Below are 19,528 nucleotides of genomic sequence, written 5' to 3'. Positions count from 1 at the left end.
AAAGAAGACAGAAGACAACTAAAGTACATGATCAGAGAATTATTTTTATAGTTAAAAACAACAACTTTACAATATGTAACCAAGTCAAGAACATGCTTAAGGAGGTAGACGTATCATTGTCAAAGTCCCAATCAAGAAACTGCTTCATAAATGGAAATACTGGGGGTCTACAAGAAAGTGGAAACCACTGATTACGCTCAAGAACAAGAAGGTCAGATTAGACATCGTCAGAAATCATTTTAAAGATGCTTATTGTTTCATTTAAAGTCTACTGTGGTGGTGACAGAGGCAAAACTACAAAAAGTGTTCAATTGTCCAACAAATTGTGGACTTAACTGTACATTTTTGAGTACGTAAACACCATCAGTCCTCTTTAACTTTGTTTTTCTTTGACTGTATTTCATTTTAGGGTGATTTAGGGTGATCCTGATTCGCTCTGTAATGTAATAAGGCCAGAGTTTATGCTTCACATTAGCCAACCTCCGTTGAAGTAACAACCCAGCGACTTATATTTAATAATTGATGGCAGAGCATAGCGATGCGTACGGCTTGGCTCCTCTGTTTGCTCTGAGCGTTATGGGTGCCTTATAGGATGTGCGTGAGTGTTATAGAGGATGTTGTACAGACATTACGAATGGGAAGTGCCGCCCCGGGACAAAGCCAGCTGAAGCGTTAAGGAACAGAAGATACTAGCTGCAAACATGTGTGTGAGTGAGTGACTGTGAGTATGCCTACATGTCCAGCAGCCCATGAATAAACAAATAATGTAGGGCTGCATTTTCTGTTGTTTGCACTGTGCCTGTCTGCATCTGTTTGTCTTACGGCCTTCTCTTTGGAGTTTGGGACTTTCTCTTAAAAGCCACGCTGAAAACAACACTTTCCAATAATGTACTTCTCCAAAGAGGCGAGTCACAGCTGAGCACATTCGCAGCATATATGTCACTGTTGACATGCGATTAAACAGATATTGTATGTTGTCATTACGATACAAGCCGTCTTCATCCGTCTCTTTCCTCGCAGTCGTCCCTCTCAGCCACTTTTTCACTCATCTTTCGCTGTTTTTACCAATCTGTTCATGTGGAAGATGCACAGAAATAACCTTGAAAATGTATTCCCCAGCAAAGTGCTTTCATATCTTCACCTCCTATCTTCCCATCCTCCATCCCTCTGTCCTCTGGCCGTCCTCAGATAGGCCACGATTCATTATGGTAATTGACTTCGGTTCTTCCAGGAACATGAGCAGACCTTGTTCTCCTCACATCTTTTTCTTTTTTTTTTCTCTCGCTCTCTCTGTTTTCCTTTCTGCCTTAAAGTAAAGGATTTGCATGGTCAGACTCCCACAGAATCAAATAGCCGTTAAAAATCCTCTGTGTGTTTGTTTGTGCACCCTGCATCTTCATTTCCCCCCCCCTCCTCTCCCTCTGTCATCCCTTTCTTCCCTCTCTTGCCAATAGCATAACGGGGTGTCTGTTTGTTCACTGTTCACCTCTTTCATCTTCCTTCCTGCACATGTGTGTGTATGTGACTATTTTGCATGCACCCAGCAGGAGCAGCTTAATAGAGCTTATTGAGAACTTAAGAAAAGACATTCTCAGTAAATCAGAGATCGCATCGGATCAAATCAATGTTTGCTGGATAAAAAAAACTGAAAGGATGCCAAGATGTGAAGGAAAGAAATTGAAAAATATATTAGAGCCAAAAACTTTATCTCCTCTGATGAAAGCGGATAAATGCTGAATATGAATGAGATGGTGGGGATGGGGCTTGCATGGTAAGCATTACAGGGAGCTGAAATATGAAAATGAACAGAATCAGGCTTTTAACTAATCTCAAATTAAACTTATTGCAGCTATTTAAAGATGTGAGAGTGTGATATTTGTAGATGAAGTGGAAATAATCTCTTTAAACATGGCTTGCTCTTATTCTTTCTTTTGGTTCTAATCGGTGTCAGAGATATGTTGTGTGCTATTTTATTTGCAGCCAGAAATATGAAACCGTCCTTACTTAAATTTCAAGACTGTTTTGTGACTGATACACTGTTTGTGTCTCACCAGTTGTGTTATTGTTGTCTGGCTCTTAGTAAGAAGGTTTGTCTGCCACTGGAAAAAAAGAAAAGAAAAAAGTATCAGGCAGACTTGTCAAGGAAAAAAAAGGCAAAATTTTAGATTAGTACGTCAGAATTTCGACATACAAACTCACAACGTCCAAGTAAGTCAAAGTTTTGACTTATGGACCATACAGAAGCTTGTGTAAAATAAATGTAGTATAGTCAATATAGTATTGAGTACTGATATCTCAGTCACTTAAATCAGTGCTGGATGATTCTATGTGTTTATTGGCCTTTAATTGCATCTTATACTGTCTGTCCTCCTCCACTGGTCATTTGTGCCGTTGTAACTGATATTTTGATCTACCTCTTAAACTTGAAACTTCCTGTTTGAATAAATGCATCGTTGTCTTCACCACAAAATGTATATAAATGATGGCTGTAGCTACCTTCAGTAGTACTATTAGTTTCTCTATATTATCACTGGCCACTTCCATTTTGTTTTTTAGTGGCAGGAGTGGCTGAGAGGGTGGATTAATAATGCTAGCTAGCTTAGTTTGAAAGCTAGCTAGCTTTAGCAAACAGTAGCAAACTGGCAAACAGTACTGGTACAACACACAGGCACACATATGTGTGAGCACTAGAGGTGTTATATGGAGAAAAATAACCTACCAACATACTATTTTATTCATCATAATTAATTCAGGTTATTAATATTAGTAATGTTCTGTTTTTGTCACAAGATAATCTGTGCTAAACTCTTGTTCCTCTATAGCACCATAAGATGAAGTATCTACTGAAATGAAGCAGGACTAAATTAATATAGGACTAATTAGATAAAGACTTTTACTGAGGAAAACTGAAGCCTAACATCCTTGGATACCTCACAGATAATCCATTAAAATGTTGCAAAAGGCTCCAACTACACAGACACGGTGAAGGGGTCCAAGTCAGAACGTTGAATTGGCAGGTGAGGCCCAACGGTCAGCTCTGTCCAAATGGATGAGTTATAAAATATTCAGTGGTTATGATTTTTTTGTTGTAGGCAGTAAACATGCTCTTTAATGCTGTAAAGCAGGATTTGGCCATCACTTTCAGATGGGCTGGGACACCGCATCTGTGGAACCTTGAAAACGAAGCTTTCCAACATGCATTAAATATTCAGAAAGGGTCTTTTTAAACCCCAAATTCCATCTTTTTCCAAACCTACTATATCAAAGAACTTGTAATGCCTAAATCAATTTGTGGGTGCAAAAGAAATTTAAAAATAGTCCCCAATGAGAGCTAAACTCCAGTCTCCTTAATGAAAGGATGGACCTTTCCACTCCTGGGACAGTGGAAACACTCTTAAATGTCATTTGAGAGATGTTTATATGAGTAATTTCAGTAGGTGGGAATAGTCTAGCAGCTCTAATCAATATTTCTCATTAACAGCGGCTGCAAACAATGTTAAAGAAAGGGAATAGCAACTTCACAGAGGGAAACAGCAACTGGTATTAACATCATTAGCATCGTTCAGCTCTCTGTTTTACTGTCGTGGTTCACTGTTACGTCATGTCAGCAGACAGTTGGTGGCAGTGGAAAAGCTCTGATGTGCTTATAAAACCTCATAAAACACTAAAGAGATCCAGAACTGAACTCTTTCTGAACCTCTTTAAAGAGTTCCTGAAACACTTGGAGTTCAGAGATTAATCAGATTCTCTAGGCACACACACACACACACACTTATTCATAATCTCTGGCTCCGTTTAAACATTTCAGTCGGATTTGTTTAATTTTAATTTTGTGCGGAATTCTCTCCCGCTTCCTCCTCTTCCCCCCTCATCCCCTCCCTTCCCCCCTCATCCCCTCCCTTCCCCTCTCTCCAGGCGGATGGCAAGGTGGTCGATGGCAGCCTGCTGGGAGATGCCAACGGCGTCGAGCCTGCACCGGGCAGAGTGAAGGATTCTGGGAAGTGGCAGAAGCCGCGGTTCTCTCGGAAAGCTCTGATGAAGTGCTGCCTGGTGAAATGGATCATCGCCAGCACGCAGCCACAGGACAAAGGTGAGAGGAGTGACATGAGGATCTCAGGCTGAGTGTGACATGTGGGGTGAAAGCACAAAGACTTTGAATTGATCAATGGCTTTAACAGATGAATCCCAAAGTCCCTGTAGACTGAGCTGGTCAGTTGACCTCAGGGTCAAGTACCAAGAGATCATTTAAAGTCATAAGCTCATTTATCAAAAACGTCTACACCCTCGGTCACCATTAATATTGTCCACAAACCTGAATGCCCTCCCGTCGCCTCCTGTGCACTGCTTTTTATCTGTCTATTGACTTTGTCTATGAAAGGAAAACAGATGCACAGAGGTTGCAACCACAAAACTGTATAGATAACAATAACAATTAAAAGCACAGGTAAGCACCTTTAAGTGAATTAAAACCCATTAACAAAATACAATAATTAGGAGTTTAAAAAATGCAGATTTCTTAGCAAAAAAAGGGGGTAAACAAGTCAAATGAGACCCTAAAATTATAATCGATAAAATAAGCAACATATTGACAAGCTAAACTACTGAAACGGGCAGTCAAAATTAAAAAAAAAGTTTTTTGTTTCATGCTACGCTCAACTTTGGAGCATCAAACCTTAGAGCACCTTCACTAGTATTGTTCCAGATGTTTTAACGATACTTGTCCTCACTGTTTTGTTTTTTAAAAATATAAAAACAGTCTTCTTCTTTGTGTTTCGGTGTAGTGTAGCCTCTCCAGACTTTTCTTGTCTCTGCCTCCTATTTGCTACTTCCTGTTTTATTTTGATACTCTGCTGTCTCGTATCTTGTTTTACGTTTTCTTGTCTCCCTACCTTGATTGTATGCACTGGTGTGTTTTGTCCAACTGTTTCCACTTTCCCTTGTAGCCCTTGTAATACTTGCAATACTGGACGTTTTTTAGCTTTGCAGTGTAGCAGAGAAAATGGTTACTTAAGCCATTCAAAGCTGCATTTGAGAATTATGTTTGACTTCTGAGCATATTGCCCTGTATTATAAATTGTTGTTCCTTCCTCTGGCTGTACAGGCCTCCAGTCTTGGTTTGTTCATAAGTCTTATTGCTCCACCCAGTGGTCCAGCTGTTATTGTACACAGTTAATCTTTTCCCTGCAGGGAGGAAAAGAGACGGAAAGATTTTCCAGCTTTTAATTTTAATCTTTATACACATATGCATGTGTTTTACTAAAGCCTGCTTGTGGATGGCAGAAAATATTATCTGATGTTTGTTGGTTTTAAAATAGCTCTAATGTAAGAAAAAATGTTCCACGGTGCAAATAAAATCCATAGTTTAGTTCTGGATATTTATTATAAAAGAAGAAGAAACCCAAATCAGCTCAGTGTGCTCTCATCAGGGCTTTGCCTCCTCTGGGTCTTCCTTTCTTTGCCAATTCTTCAGCACTTCATGACCTCCTTTCCTCTTCTTGTCCTTCCCTGTCACTTCTTAATCACCATCATCTTTCTTCCTTATGCACTTTATTCCTTCCTTGCTGCCTCTTCTACTTCCTTCTTGACTTACTTGCCTTCTATTGTTCTCTTATTTGTTTACTCCTGGTTCCCTCCCTCCTTTTTTTCATTCCTTCACTTTTCCTTCATCACCTGTCTGTCCTACCCCTGGCTTCCTCCTTGTCCATCCTTCTCCTTACTTCACTTCTGTCTCTATTCCTTCTCCTTCCTCATCCCTGCCTCATAACACCTGATTTGTCTCCAACTGTATTCTGCTTCTAAACTTTATTTTCATTTGTTTTTTTGTTTGTTTGTTTGTTTTTATGATTGGAGGCGTGTATTTCTGTGTCCAATCAGTTTCAATTTAAAGCCGTTTAAAGTTTAAATTTAAATAACACAATGAGGCAGAGTGTGTGGCTGTGACCTGTCTGAGCTCAGTTCACGCTGTAATGTAATGTAATGGTACACTAGGAGGACATTGACTCATGCACACACACACACCACCCTCTCCATCAAGTAGGTGTTTCCTCCTCCCTTCCTCTCTTGGCTGTGGCAGCAGTTCTTCACTTTTTAAAAAATTTAATCAAAGCTTTTGACAAAACGATTTCTAATATTTGAAAACACTTTTCATCACTGAGTGGATAAAACTTATATTGCCTGGAAGTGGAGATGCTGAAAAATATGTTTGGTTATTTTTTTTTTTTGCATCATTGTTCCAGGATATATATATATTTTTTTGGCTTATAGAGACAGGTTCAGGTCATAGCCATCGTTAATTATGCCCAATTATGCCTCCTCTGGCCAGCCCATGCAATCAGTGGTGAAGCCCATTAGGGGAGCTACACACACAGTCATAGATCTGTTTTGTACATTTTCTCTAAAACCTTTTGCAGAACAATTTTATCCACATGGACACATTTGAAGAACTCGTACTTGTGGTATTTCTGCTTTTAAATCATGCTTGCTTAAATGAAAATAGAAAGTTAACTATAAATCTAATATTTGGTTGTTTCCAGCAGAGAATAAAAATAATGTCCACCACTGTGCGCAGAGGGACTTCCAGTGATTTAGCACAGATATTTATACCTTGAAGGTTTCCACCCAAGCCCCTGTGCAACCAAATTACATCTATTAGTTCTGAGGTTGTTTGTTTTACATGCCTTCATGTGCACTAATGCACTTCATCAATCTTTAACAGATTCAAGTAATCCTTCAGGTCTTTTCCTCTTTGCCTCTGGCTGTGAGATCAGTGAAAAAGCTCTTTGTGTGCATGAAACAGGAGCGCAGTGAGTAAAAAAGAACAGGACTAACAATCACAGAGAGAGAAAGAAAAGTGGGGCTGTGATGGGATCTATTTCATCTTAGCGGTGTCGAGGGAAAAGAGAGAGAGATCAGCAGTGGAAATGGGCAAGCCCTCACCTCGATAATGGGCAGCAGCTAAAAATAGCAGCGCAGAGACGGAGATGTGAATCAGTGGTGTGGGTGTAGTTTAGGTGTGGAGAGTTAGAGACAGTGTGCAGGGTCTGAGCAGGATAACTGCAGTTTATACACTGCTGGACACGAAGGACTACAGATAGTGGGTTTAATAATTTCTATTTTCAGGTACATTGTGATTTTAAGAATAACACTGATCATTTCAGTGTACATAAATGTGTTTCTTTCAGATATTGGATACTCTTTCATACTTTTTTTTGTCTTTATTGCTCTCAGTGTATGGGAAGAAGCAGCATTTAGAGGTTAATGAATTTCACAACCATCAGGCCTTCAAACCCTTTACTATTAGGCTGTGGGCTTGGTTTTAGAATTGGACGATTTGGGTTAATTTCAACCTATAATAATAGAAAATTGTTGTCTGCACGATGCAGTACATTTGCTGTCCAGCAGATTTGTTCTTCCAGGAATCCTCATTAAACAGATTTGGCACTAGATGTTGTCTAAATAGTCTCCACTTCATATAAGTTGGTAATGTAGTAATGTTTCAATCACTGATGTTTAGTCTCGATGTATGTATTCAGTATTAGTTTTGAATTGGTAAAGCTGAAACTTCAAAGAGAAACTTTTTAGCGATTGGCTTTGAATTTCCTGCTCGTTGTTCTTGGTTGTAGCATGTTTTATGCAGATATTAACTCAGGTGAGCTTTGTAGGACATATTTTTATGTGTATGAAAAGTGAAGAAAATTGCTTGTCTTAAAACGTGCATTCTTGCTAATGACCAGCAGGTGGCGACTCCTGGTTGTAAAAAGATGTCTGACTGCGTAGCAATCTATAGGAAAATGGCCCTACTTTTCACTCAATTTGTTATCTCAGTAATTATTTTCCTACTGTGTTTATGGCCTCAAGTGCTAGTTAAAAGTCTTATTCAATACAGTACATAACACATTATGTGAATCTTTTTCCTATTAAGAGTAAAATAATCAATAAAACACTGTAGGTTTTGGTTTGTAAGTCTCTCAGGAATAATTGTACAGTGTTCCTTGGTTTCTCAGTCACATCCTCCCGTCTTCTTGAGGGTTGATTTTAAAACAGACCAAGAGAGTTATGACTAATGTTCTCAACTCAAGCTTTTAAAATGGGACTTTACACACGAGTGGCTGACATCACAGTGACCGTGTTCAACCTTTATGCGTAGATGGCATTGTTTATGTGACATTAAATATATTTAAGATCAATCTGCTCCTTGTGTGTATAACTACATTTAAAATTGTATTTAATAGTGTTACCTCAGAATTTGAAGAGGTAATTCTTAGTACACATCATCCAAATCATGTGGTGGCTCTGAGAGCTTAGTGCACTGCAGCTTGATAAAGAACGCAAATTACAAAAGATATCTTCACAAAACTGACAGCAAAGCACTTAAAAATAATAATAATCAAGTGAATACAGAGACATTACAAAGCACTCAGACAACAGTACACAATGTGGACAAAATTACTGAGCGACACCTCTTAATCTTTAAATTCAGGCGTGTAAAATCAAGTACCTAGCCATGCAGTCTGCCTAGATATTCACCTGTAAGTGGTTTTATGTAAAGTGGAAGAATTTAGGAACCACAGCAACTCAGTCACAAAGGTAGGTATGTAAAAGTCGCCAATGCTCTGGCTACAGTCCAAACTTCCTCTGGCATTAACATCAGCACAAAAACTGCACCAGGAGCTTCATGGAATACGTTTCCATGGCCACGCAGCTCCTATAAGTGTAATGTGTAGGTTGCACAGTATCCTTATGCATCCACTGTATTCCAAGGGGATGCTAAAATGTTTGAGCATATGTTTCTGTTGCAATAGTAAGTCATGAAGTTAGTTTTTAATCACTCCAGATATCTCCTGTTATAGCTAGATTAGCTCAGGATTACACATCACTCAATGGGTGAAGTTGTGAATAAATCAAATGAAGTATGTTTAGTTTTATGAACCATGTGTTCAAGCTTGATTAAGTTTGACTGGACTTTTTAAGGTTAAGAAAGGATTAAAGCCAGATAACAAAGGCTTTTTCACAAATGTGTTGTGTTCTACGATTATTCCTGAGATTAATCAGACTAATAATAAGCTAAGTGCTTACACTTGGTGGGAGGCAGATATCTGCAATGAATGAATGATGTTAAGATGAGATTTTCTTTCATTGGAACATTTCAGATTTTTTTATTTAGCTTCCATAACATGTCTTCTTCATCATGTGTAAAGAACCTGCACACTAGACATTTAATGCTTATTTTATATATTTAAACATCCAAACAGCAAATTTCAGAAAACTTTGAATACAAAAATAAATATAATAAACTGTAAGTTCCATTGTGTTATCGTTGCTTACATTTTTTAATGTAAAATAGCAGTTTCTAATTAAAATGTATAAAAATCAATGGAAATCTGCACTCCGCTCAAGGCTGCACAAACCAGACTTTCCGGTTTTAATCCCGTTTGTATTCTGAGCATAGAGGTTTGTTCATATATTATTCAGAGGCTGATTTGTAGAACATTTTCTTCTGGGAATACTCCTGCCTCTCGTGATTTATGAAGTCATAAACTCATAATATCCTGTCCGTAAAAAAAGAAAATTAACATTTCAGCCGCAAAACAAACTTCAAGTGTGCTGTGATGTTTTCATGCTGCTTGTTTTGGTTAAAGTAGCCTAAAGATATTGAATTTAAAGTGATCTAAAACAGGAAAAACATGAATAAACAGTTCCTATAAATAAAGTGGGCTATACTATACAGCTCCACTCTGTTTTAGCGTGCATGACTTCTTTAATTTCAGTCAGCATGAAGTTTAATCTGTACTTTAAGTTACTCTCACACCAGGGAAGAAGAGCGAGATAAGAAGGCTGTATCAGTGAAACTGAAAGACGAAGAGATATCAGTGACTGTAACACGAAAAGTGTAATATGAGTCGGATTAGATATGGAAACGAGGAAAATGAGGGCGGGAGCTAAGTAGAATATTGGGATTTCTTTCTCCGTGACTGTACACGTTGACACGGTGGTCCCAGTGACCACGATGTGGCCTGATGACGGCTGAAACAGGAGGTTTTGGAGGTTTTGTGGTTTGTCAGACTGGGTTGTGTTCAAGGAAAGCGATGGTGGTTTCAGGTACAGAAACCCAGTTGCATCATGTGATTCGAGTCACCTCATCTCAGACACCAAGGGTAGTGGAGAGAGGAGGAGGAGGGAGTGAAGATCACCTGTAAGCAAAGTGGGACAAATGAAACAACCTTTATATCAAAAGACTTCTCTGTGTCTTATCACATTCCTGGTTTTTCCTGCAAGATCAGCATTTCTTTTTTACACTGTGTGGTCCATTTGGCCAAAGTTTGGATGATGAATGCATGCAGGGCACACTGTGAAAAGGAAGTCACCAAGCTGCTGCGCTGCTTCTTTGGCTTCATCACTGGGACGCTAGTTCAAGGTATTTTCTTTTTTGTTCGGTCGTGCATTTTCCATTCAGCAGATTATAAACAAAAGCTGATTTGTTTTCTGTCCTCATTTACTCTGTTTATTTATTTACAGTTTAAAAAAATCTACATGCATGCTTTTCATTATTGTCATACAAGTATTAAAGTCCAGTTTTCAGCTTTAATTTGAGTAGTTTTATTATATGTTTGTCTATACTTGTACTCCTTCACATTTATCTGATGGACATAGAGACGTTTTAAATTTAGGTTAATTCAGTAAAACCTTTTTTTCCAGAAGTTCTACAGAAACACTAAAATCTCTCAGATGTTTTGATGATAGTTCAGGCTCCAAAGATATCAAATAAGAGATTATTTTTATAGAATTGGTGCAGCAGGCTGTCTTTTTCCTCCTCTTCTTCTTCTCTCTTAATAATGATCTCACTCACTTATCCTGAGACCTGATCCCTAGTTTAGGACCACTGAGATAAACTGCCTAACTTTAATGTAAAGTTACAAATGCTGCTAGTTAAATGTAGATAATAATTAAAAAGAGCAGGCTATGATTGTAACCACAGAGGCTGAAGTCTTTAATTTATGCAACAAAAGTTGAAAGTTCCTCTTTAAAGGAAGCTGGCATGGTGGTGTAGTGATTAACACTGTTACCTCGCAGCAAGTAGACCCTGGGTTTAAATCCCCCAGCTGGGGTTGTCTCTGTGGGTTATCTCCGGGTATTCTAGCTTCTTCCCACAGTCCAAAAACAGGCAAAAGGGTCAGGTCATTTGGGCTTTAAAGTTGGCTGTAGGCTTGAATGTGAGTGTGAACAGTCTGACCCCGACCCAGCTTCAGCATGACCCTGAAGTGGATAAGCAGAGATTAATGGATAGATATTTGATGTACAGTACTTCATCAACGGTATGATTGTGTTGGTTGTTTGACTTTATGAACAGGCTGAATATGTGCATGTGTCTGTCTTGTTTTAAAAATGTTGCCACAAGTACTTTAAGGATGAAAATATGCAGTGACTTAAGAATCAAGAAGTGCTCTTTTTTCTTGTGTTAAGCATACATTGGCACCTCCAAAATTTGATTTTTATTACTCTTCTGTTCTCCTTTTTATTGATCTGTCCTTTATGAATGTGTCTCTATGTCCTTCCATCAGCATTGATTAGATGTAAGTCTATCTGCTGTCCTCCTCTTCTGTCCTTTCGTCCAGCAAACGTCATCAAGCCACCACCAGCTGAATCAGCACCTGGTGTTCCTCGCTTTTCCAGCCCGCTGTTTCCTCTTTATCAATCCTCTTTGTATCGCCTTCTTTGTTAAATTGTTCAGACTCATTATGTTTGCTGTTTCCCTTTCTGCTCCTAAACTCTGTGCAAACAGGTGAGGACACCTCAGGATATCAGAACAGTGACAAGACACTACTCTGGATGATGGATGAAAAACTTCTTTTGCCTCCTCCTCAGTTTAAACTCGCTGCTGTTCCCTGTTTAAATATTTCTAACCAAATTCTGCTCAGGTCTCCAGTGATCCACTAGCCAGCGGTAGGAAAGGGAATATGAGAGGATATTTTGGTGCTGGATAAAGAGAAATTAGAGGAATTTAAAAATAAAACAACCTTAGCAGAGCGAGGGGAGCGGAAAACTAAGACCCTGTTTTAATCACACATCCAGGCCTGGCTTTGAACCTGCCAGGCTGAGGTGGTTTTATGAAAAGGAGATTATCTCATATGGATATAAGACTGGATTTAGTTTTAATTGGAACATTAAAAAAGTTGAAGTAGTGAGGCAGAGACAGCAGGAGTGTAAAAAGCGTGAAAGAGATGCCATCTTTTTCCCCAATGGCCACTATATGTTTTTTGCAGCTCTTGGAGTTGGAGAGGCCGTAGAGCAAGTTTAAATGTCTGGGGTGCTGTTTACTGAGAGTGTAGAGGGCAGTTCTTGTCAAAACTCGGTGCAATGTGCAGTAAAGTTTTCGTCTTATGTCCCTGGGGTAGGTTGTTTGGGAAGAAACGAGCATTAAAGATACTTGGATGATTTAGTCGGCTCTCTTCTGACTGAGCAGCAGGGTGTTTAAAATCTGTGCACAGCCTTTAAAGATTTTCTTGCATTCGCATATTTCCACTCATGTTCATGAACGTACAGTGAATAACAGGGTGGATTCAGAGATGCAGGCTTTACAAATTAGATTTCTTGCATTGTTTTATTCCTGATTGTGTGTGACAAACCACACATTGTCTTCCTTTTCATTTATGGCTTAGTAAGCTTGTCTATGATCTGGCAGTAATCAGATCAAATACAAATTTGATCTAATCAAAATTTGATCTAATATCTCCAGTTTCTTCTTGTGTCAGTGAAAGAACACGAGTGGCTCTTCTCTGCTGTTTGGTGTCTTACGCCCTCTGGTGGACAGAGTGGATATAACATGGCAAATACATTCCTCAGTTCAAATTTAGTTTTATGACAACAGTCATAAAAAGAGCTTTTTATGGGCAAAAATGTATAATTTTATAACTTTGCTTCTTAAATTTACTGATAGAGACGTTGTCTTTGGTGGGAAAACTGTGAAATGACAAATTTTAATAAATTAGATTATTTAATTTTCCATTTGCTAATAATTAGATAATTTCTATTTAGGAGAGATAAACCAAGCAGATACTCTCCTATAAAAGCCATTATAATGCAGTCAAGACAAAAATGAGATTACATTTTGGAATTTACTCCTATCAGCTCTGTTCTGAAGAGTCAAATAAGAAATAAGGTGGTAAACAGCTTGACTAGCTCTGTCTAAAGAAAATCAGCTATTAGCCTATTTAATTCTCCGTATTTGTAGAAGTTAAAAACACAAAAACGACTTTAATTAACTAAACTAAGCAAAATCAGGAGTTTGTTAAAAATGTTAAACTTGCATTCGGTATGTCAACGTGATGTCCAAAGAAATGTTGATGTAAGTGAGGGAGGGAGGCTGAAAACACAAACTTATCTCAAAATCTCAAAAATCTGGTATTTTCTTTAAAAGATTATACGTGCTCAGCTCAAAGACTTCAGAAGAAATCTAAAGTGCACAATGACAGAACTGGTTAAAGAAAAACAGCTTCTACATCTAACCATCTCGATAATACGAAGAGGTTGGCGTGTCATTGCCAAAGTCTCAGTTCACCTTCATGAATGTAAATACAGACTTACATGGAGGTGCAAACCACTGGCTACACTCAAGAACAAGAAGGTCAGATTAGACTCCGTCTGCGTAGTCTGTAAAAAAAAATCATTCGAACAGATGAAACCAAGATTAACTTGTACCAGAATGATGGGAAGAGAAAGTATGGAAAAGGAAAGAAGCAGCTTATGAAACAAAGCATGGCTCAGGTAATGTTATGGCATGGACATGTGTGGCCCATGCCATAACATCTGCCAGTGGAAATGTGCCAGCAGTGTTTATTAATGATGGGATGGAAATGGATAATAACTCAAAGCATACTGTAAGAGTAAACTAAGGGCAAAGAGTTAGTGGACCTGTAAAATGTGTCATATTTTTTTACATGCAGTGGGACTGTGTGTTTGCTTTTATTGTTCCCTTGTAGCTCAGATTTTTACTCCGTACTTGCTTCATTCGTTTCTATCTGAACAGCTGAACATCTGCACCTGTCTTTATATTCCTTTATGATTACATTTTTAGATATACATGAGCAGTTTTATGGCATTCCTGGATAACTACAAAATCGTTATTTTATCCATTAACACGTGTGTTTAGGAAATCTGCAGGTATGTTTAAAACAGAGTTAATATCGCTGGAGAAAACGGAGAAAAATTGCTGTTTTACTTGGAAAAACTCTACAGCAACCAGATTTGTTTGCAGTCTGTTAAATTCGGGGGTACAGCTACTGTCTGAGCATCTGTGTGCATGAGTCTGGTCATGCACACAATTGCAGAACAGCATGACATTATGGTTTCTTTACACAAAAGAAACAAGCATAAAACTTTCCCTTATGCTCTTGGAGGTACTACAGATATTGGGGAGTTGTTTGACTTTCCAGAGCCACAGAAATTTGTGAGACAGGAGTCGAAGTCATGTTTCTGTGAGGGGAACGATCTGAAGACAGGAAGGGAGTGAGACAGGCAGAAAAAAAGAAATGTCGGGGCGTCTGCTACATGTGTGATGTGAAAGGTCAGAAGCTCTGCTGTGCTGTTTGATCCTTTTCTCTTTTTTATCTCCCTCTCTCGCTGTGACGTGGTGTCACAAACTCAAACAGATTTTCAAATGTGGCCTCACACACACATGCACACACACACACAGAAGTCTCTCTCACCTGTCGCTTTTTCCAGTTGCCTTTGTTAGTAGGTGAGATTTGCTCGTTTGCCTCCTCTCAGGCTGAGCTGAGACTTTCAGTGCCCGGAGTCAAATTTGGCGGGCGGCTCAGACATTTGAAAGCATTTTGTTAGCATTGATCTCCACGACCGAGCATTTACATTTAGTCCTTTAAAATCTGGATCTTCTCCTGTTAGACCTCTTGCTATTGTGACAGTTCAGCTGATAATGGGAGCTGTGATGGCCGCGCTCTCTGTGGAGGCCAGGAGGCGCCTCTCTCGGCCCAGTTGCCTCTCTCACTGTGGCCACAGTGCAGCCAGGTACCACCGCTCAGGTAGGGACAGACGATGTCACATTATTACTTACTTACAGTATTATTATTACAGCAGTTGAAATGACAAATAGTAATGATAATATGATTATTTGCCAGACAGATATCGTGTATTTTTAGGAATTGAATCAGTCTGTTAGTGAAGTTGCTTCTAGTTTTCTTACTTTTAACTAAAAGGAGTGACACCCAGTGTGGTCTCTCTCTGCTGTAGCCCATCATCTACAAGGTTCGACGTGTTGTGAGTCTTCTGTATACCAGGTTGTAACGAGCAGTTATTCTAGCACCAACAAAGCACTTTCACCCATTTTCACACTCTTTTTCGGACCGTCTCTTTTTTTCTGAACAGAGACGGTACAAAATTATGAAACATTCGAAAAGTATAGAACAAACATCTTTATAAAAAGTCACCTAAATCACTTTTCTTTCCCATTCTCATGCTCAGTTTGAACTTCAACAGCTCATTTGAATCATTTCTACATAGCTTAATGCATGGGTTATGATTGGAACAGGTGTAAGAAATGAAATAACCAGTGATTTCTACATGTAAATTATGTTTCTGTCTCTTTATAATCTATGAAAAGGTATTGCTTCCATATTTGAGGGCAGCACGGTGGTGCACTGGTAAGCAACGTCAGCTCACAGGCAGTAAGATCTGTGTTCTAATCTGTAGCTTGAAGTTCTAATTTTAGTTGCTGGTCAAACTTCTTATGTAAATATTAAAACTTGTGAAGCAAGGAGTCATTTCTTGTGATTTAGAGCTATTGTACTGAAGTGGCTTAAGTGTTATTTAAGTGTGTCTTCCAATCTCAGTCGATCTTTGCTGATATGTCTGACTCAGAGGAAACAGTCTGGGTCCTCTCTCCCTATTTACCGACTGTTGTGTCAGCATCAGCAACAAGCCTACCTTTTAAACCCTGTTAGTGTCCTAATGGTCTGGCACACACACACACACACACACATGGAAATCTGCCAGCATTGATATTTTCTCAGAATAGACCCATACACAGTTATTCATAAGTATACACACAAGCCCAGATACATGCATGCTGTGTATGTGTGTGTTTAATTTTAGCTCATGATTGCTTGTCTCCTGTCAAACTCTCCTTCAAAGCTGTGTGAAAAATGTAAGTTTGACCCTCATTATAAATCCTACCACAGAGTAACCAGTGATGTGATTCTGTCAGTGATAGGTGACCTCGGTTTTTCTGGTTAAATTCACAAGATGCAGGAAAAACAGAGGGGATCTCCACCACCTCACCACAGAGATATTGATCTCTCCCGCTCCAGCGTCCCATCTGCATCTCCTTTCTCCATCCAAGTCAATACAATAACGCGCACAAACACACATACACACACATCTTATCTTGATGCATTAGCAAATGCAGAGTCATCAGTTATCCTCTTTTGACCTGCTAAACACACACTCACACAACCATACTTATGCATGCTGATACTCACTCACTCAATTATATTTTTCCATGTTATCCTTGGCAAACTGTGGACCATGTTCCAGTAATCATTAAAATGGTTTAGCAATGCATAATTGGGACTTATTATATGTCTGATTCAGAGTAAAACAGATAAGTGGAAAGATCAAGAAGTTACACGTGCAGAGAGGCTGATGTTCCTATTTGATCTCTGTGTTTGCTCAACCTGTAGTTTTTGACTCCAGGCCTCATCTACAAACAGGATCAGCTGAGGGTGTACTGTGTATCATATGTGGATTAGTGAAATAATATAGCAAAAGCTATAAGATGTGAAATGAAGGTGCAAAATAACTTAAAACATGTACCAGAATGAGAAAAATAATAAAAACATCTCACAAAGTTGCCATAAAGACACAACAAACTATTATAAAAAGATATGTGCATAAACATTTGAAAATGACAAGAAGATACATAAACATTACATTTTGTAAAAAGATGCAAAATGAACACAAAAACAGTCTGACCCAAAAAAATTATGAAAAATTGCAAAAATACACAGAAATATAACCACAAAAAACATGTAGTATTACTGGAAAGAGGTACAGACACATCACAAAGAAAAGTAAAACACACACAAAATGAATACAAAGAAAAATAAAACACCTACAGCAGATGCCAAATAGACCAAAATGTGACCACAAAAAAGGGAAAACAGCTTGAAAAATGCAAGAAATTAAAACACTGTGATGCAAAGTAGCCACAAAAAAAATGCAAAACAATTAAAGACTACAAAAAACTCCAACAAAGACGGTGAATGTTCAAAAGGAATACAGCATATCTGCAAAAACAAGCAAAATATTTATTAAAAAGGTGCAAAATTGTCACAAAGAAATGCAAAGTAGCCAGAAAAGGAAGAAAAACAACCAGGGAAGAGATGCAAAACGGCCGCAAAGAGACATGTGGATAGCAGCTATTTATTGACAGTATAAAGCTCTTTATCAGAGGCCATTTATCGAGGGCTCTTCAAGATGAGCATTACTGCAATTTGCTCCCCAAAATGTTTTAAGCCTTCCTGGATCTGAAAAGGTGAATGCAGAATGGATAAAAAGAGCCCAATAGAGGGGGGAGAAAGTCTGCTGTTGGCCATAGTTATGGAACAACGAATGAGACAGAGAGGGAAGGAGGAGGAGGCTGAAAGCTCCAGAGCACATATAGACAGAGGGAAGAAAAGGAGGAACCCAGAGGAGTCAAAAAAAGTAGAAGGACAGGATGTGCACAAGGTTTAAGGTGGAGCAACTGAGCTGAGGGGTGAAAAGTTGCAGCAAGAAACAGCAACAGATTAATTCAGGAAGCTGCAGAGAAAGAGGAGAGGGGTGGGAAAGTGCATGCGAGTGAGGCAGACACTGAGGGGGGAGGTTTCATTCCTCACAGCTACTCTCAGTTTCTCAGGATTTCCCTTCCCGGACACTGCTGCTGCTGCTGCTGCTCTGGGTATGTTCTCTCAGGGGTCATACTCTTCCATATCTGGACTTGGATTTGGCCAAACAATGAAGAGTGGACTGCAATGCCAAGTTTAAACTGAACTGTGAACGCTCAATTTAAGCTTGAATGGTGGACGTGAGGATTACTTCCTACTGTAAGAGTACGAGAGCAGCAAAAAGTGGTTGTTTAAATGATTTTAAACATCACGTAAGCCCCATCAGTTTGTTTGGTTGTTTAAATGGTTTCGGGGCAGATTGTTCTTTCATCCAGATTTTTTTATTTTGAGCAAAGTTCAGTTTTTTCCGTCTTGACTGGACGGTCCGTTTAAAGTGGATACCACTGAGGTTAGAGAGTCAGATAGTTCTCAGCTTGCAGATAAAACATTTGCATTGTTTTTTTGTTTCCAGAGCTGAGGTTTTAGAGATTGCTCATGCGGTTTAGCAATTGTAATGGAGTGATTTATTTATGATCTCTAATGCTGTTTTGCCGTTTTATGGCATGGAAGATGAGAAGACTTGGGTTTTTCACGTTCTCTTCTCGGATGTTCTGTTCAATAAGCCTGTCCTATTCAGTCTGACTTTCTCCTAGTAAATGAGTGCAAACTCATGAAAATGGACACCGAAGTCTACCGCATTGTTTTGCTTTTTCTAAATGACATTTTAATCTAAAACCAAGATGTGATTTATTAGTCCACGCTACGCAGCGAAGACTGATAGTAGCCGGATTAAGAGGCTGAGTAGTAACGTGTGTCTTTTCCACTGTGAGCTCTAAAAGTCTCCTTTAACCTGATCTAATAAATGGCTTGTGACACAGCTCCCAGTTTTTCTCATGGGTCCAGAGAGGAAGATTTTCCATATATGTCAGCCTCCACATATTTTCCACTTCAGCATCAGTGTTGACATTAGAGGAGCCTTCATCCAGCTGGTTCTCATGCTGCGTCCTGGACCTGGAGACAGCTTCATGCAGTCACCCACTAACCAGGCCGGTTCCTGTTGCCTCTTGGCTCATCCCTGTTGTTGTTGAATAGAGCGCTAACTCGCATCAACCCAAGTTTTCTTTCACCTATCCCCGGGGGCTTGGTTGGCCCCGAGTGGGCTCCTGCCTGTTCTGAAGTCATGGGGATCCAGGGCATGGAGCTTTTCGCCATTGGCGTGGTCATCATCCTTTTCATGGCAGTTCTCAAGCAGTTTGGGATCCTGGAGCCGATGTCCTCATTTGAAGGTAACGGCCCACCTGCAGCCTCTGCTGGGTACACTTTTATACACCTTTAAGCACTGCCTGAGTGCATTGCACTGTAGGTTAGTTATATGATAATATCAAAAGTGTTTAATAATAATCAATCAACAATTATAACCTTACATTAAGACCGCTGAGTTGTGTCATGTTGCCGTTTGAACTTATAAGACCTCAGCCTCCACTCAGTGAGTTATTACTGTTTACGTGGGCATGTATAAACACTTGTACCTGCTTACATTATAGTGTGCTATAAATCATTTATTAAATGTTTGTATACTGCGTATAAATTCTAAGTTATGAGGCTTTAATGCGAAGGTTTATGTAATAAACTCTGGTCTTGCATGCCATTAT

At 39.1% G+C, this 19,528-nt stretch overlaps 1 protein-coding gene across 5 annotated transcripts in view; it reads left to right on the top strand.

Moving 5' to 3' along the window:
* Window positions 1-19,528, top strand: part of kcnip3b (Kv channel interacting protein 3b, calsenilin) — a 60,446-nt gene that overhangs the window by 18,201 nt on the left and 22,717 nt on the right. For 2 of the 5 annotated variants that reach the window (XM_039620337.1, XM_039620336.1), the window contains exon 2: window positions 3,916-4,090. In XM_039620337.1, the coding sequence (XP_039476271.1) occupies window positions 3,916-4,090 (175 nt within the window). Of the gene's footprint in view, window positions 1-2,936; window positions 3,018-3,915; window positions 4,091-17,184; window positions 19,163-19,528 lie in introns of those variants that run through there. The other 3 variants (XM_039620340.1, XM_039620339.1, XM_031727932.2) reach the window with 3 other exon arrangements.

The sequence above is a fragment of the Oreochromis aureus genome, linkage group 12, assembly GCF_013358895.1.
Source record: "Oreochromis aureus strain Israel breed Guangdong linkage group 12, ZZ_aureus, whole genome shotgun sequence".
Classification (NCBI taxonomy): Eukaryota; Metazoa; Chordata; class Actinopteri; order Cichliformes; family Cichlidae; genus Oreochromis; species Oreochromis aureus.
The sequence above is the reverse complement of the archived record's forward strand: the minus strand, read 5'-3'. Positions and strand labels throughout refer to the sequence as shown.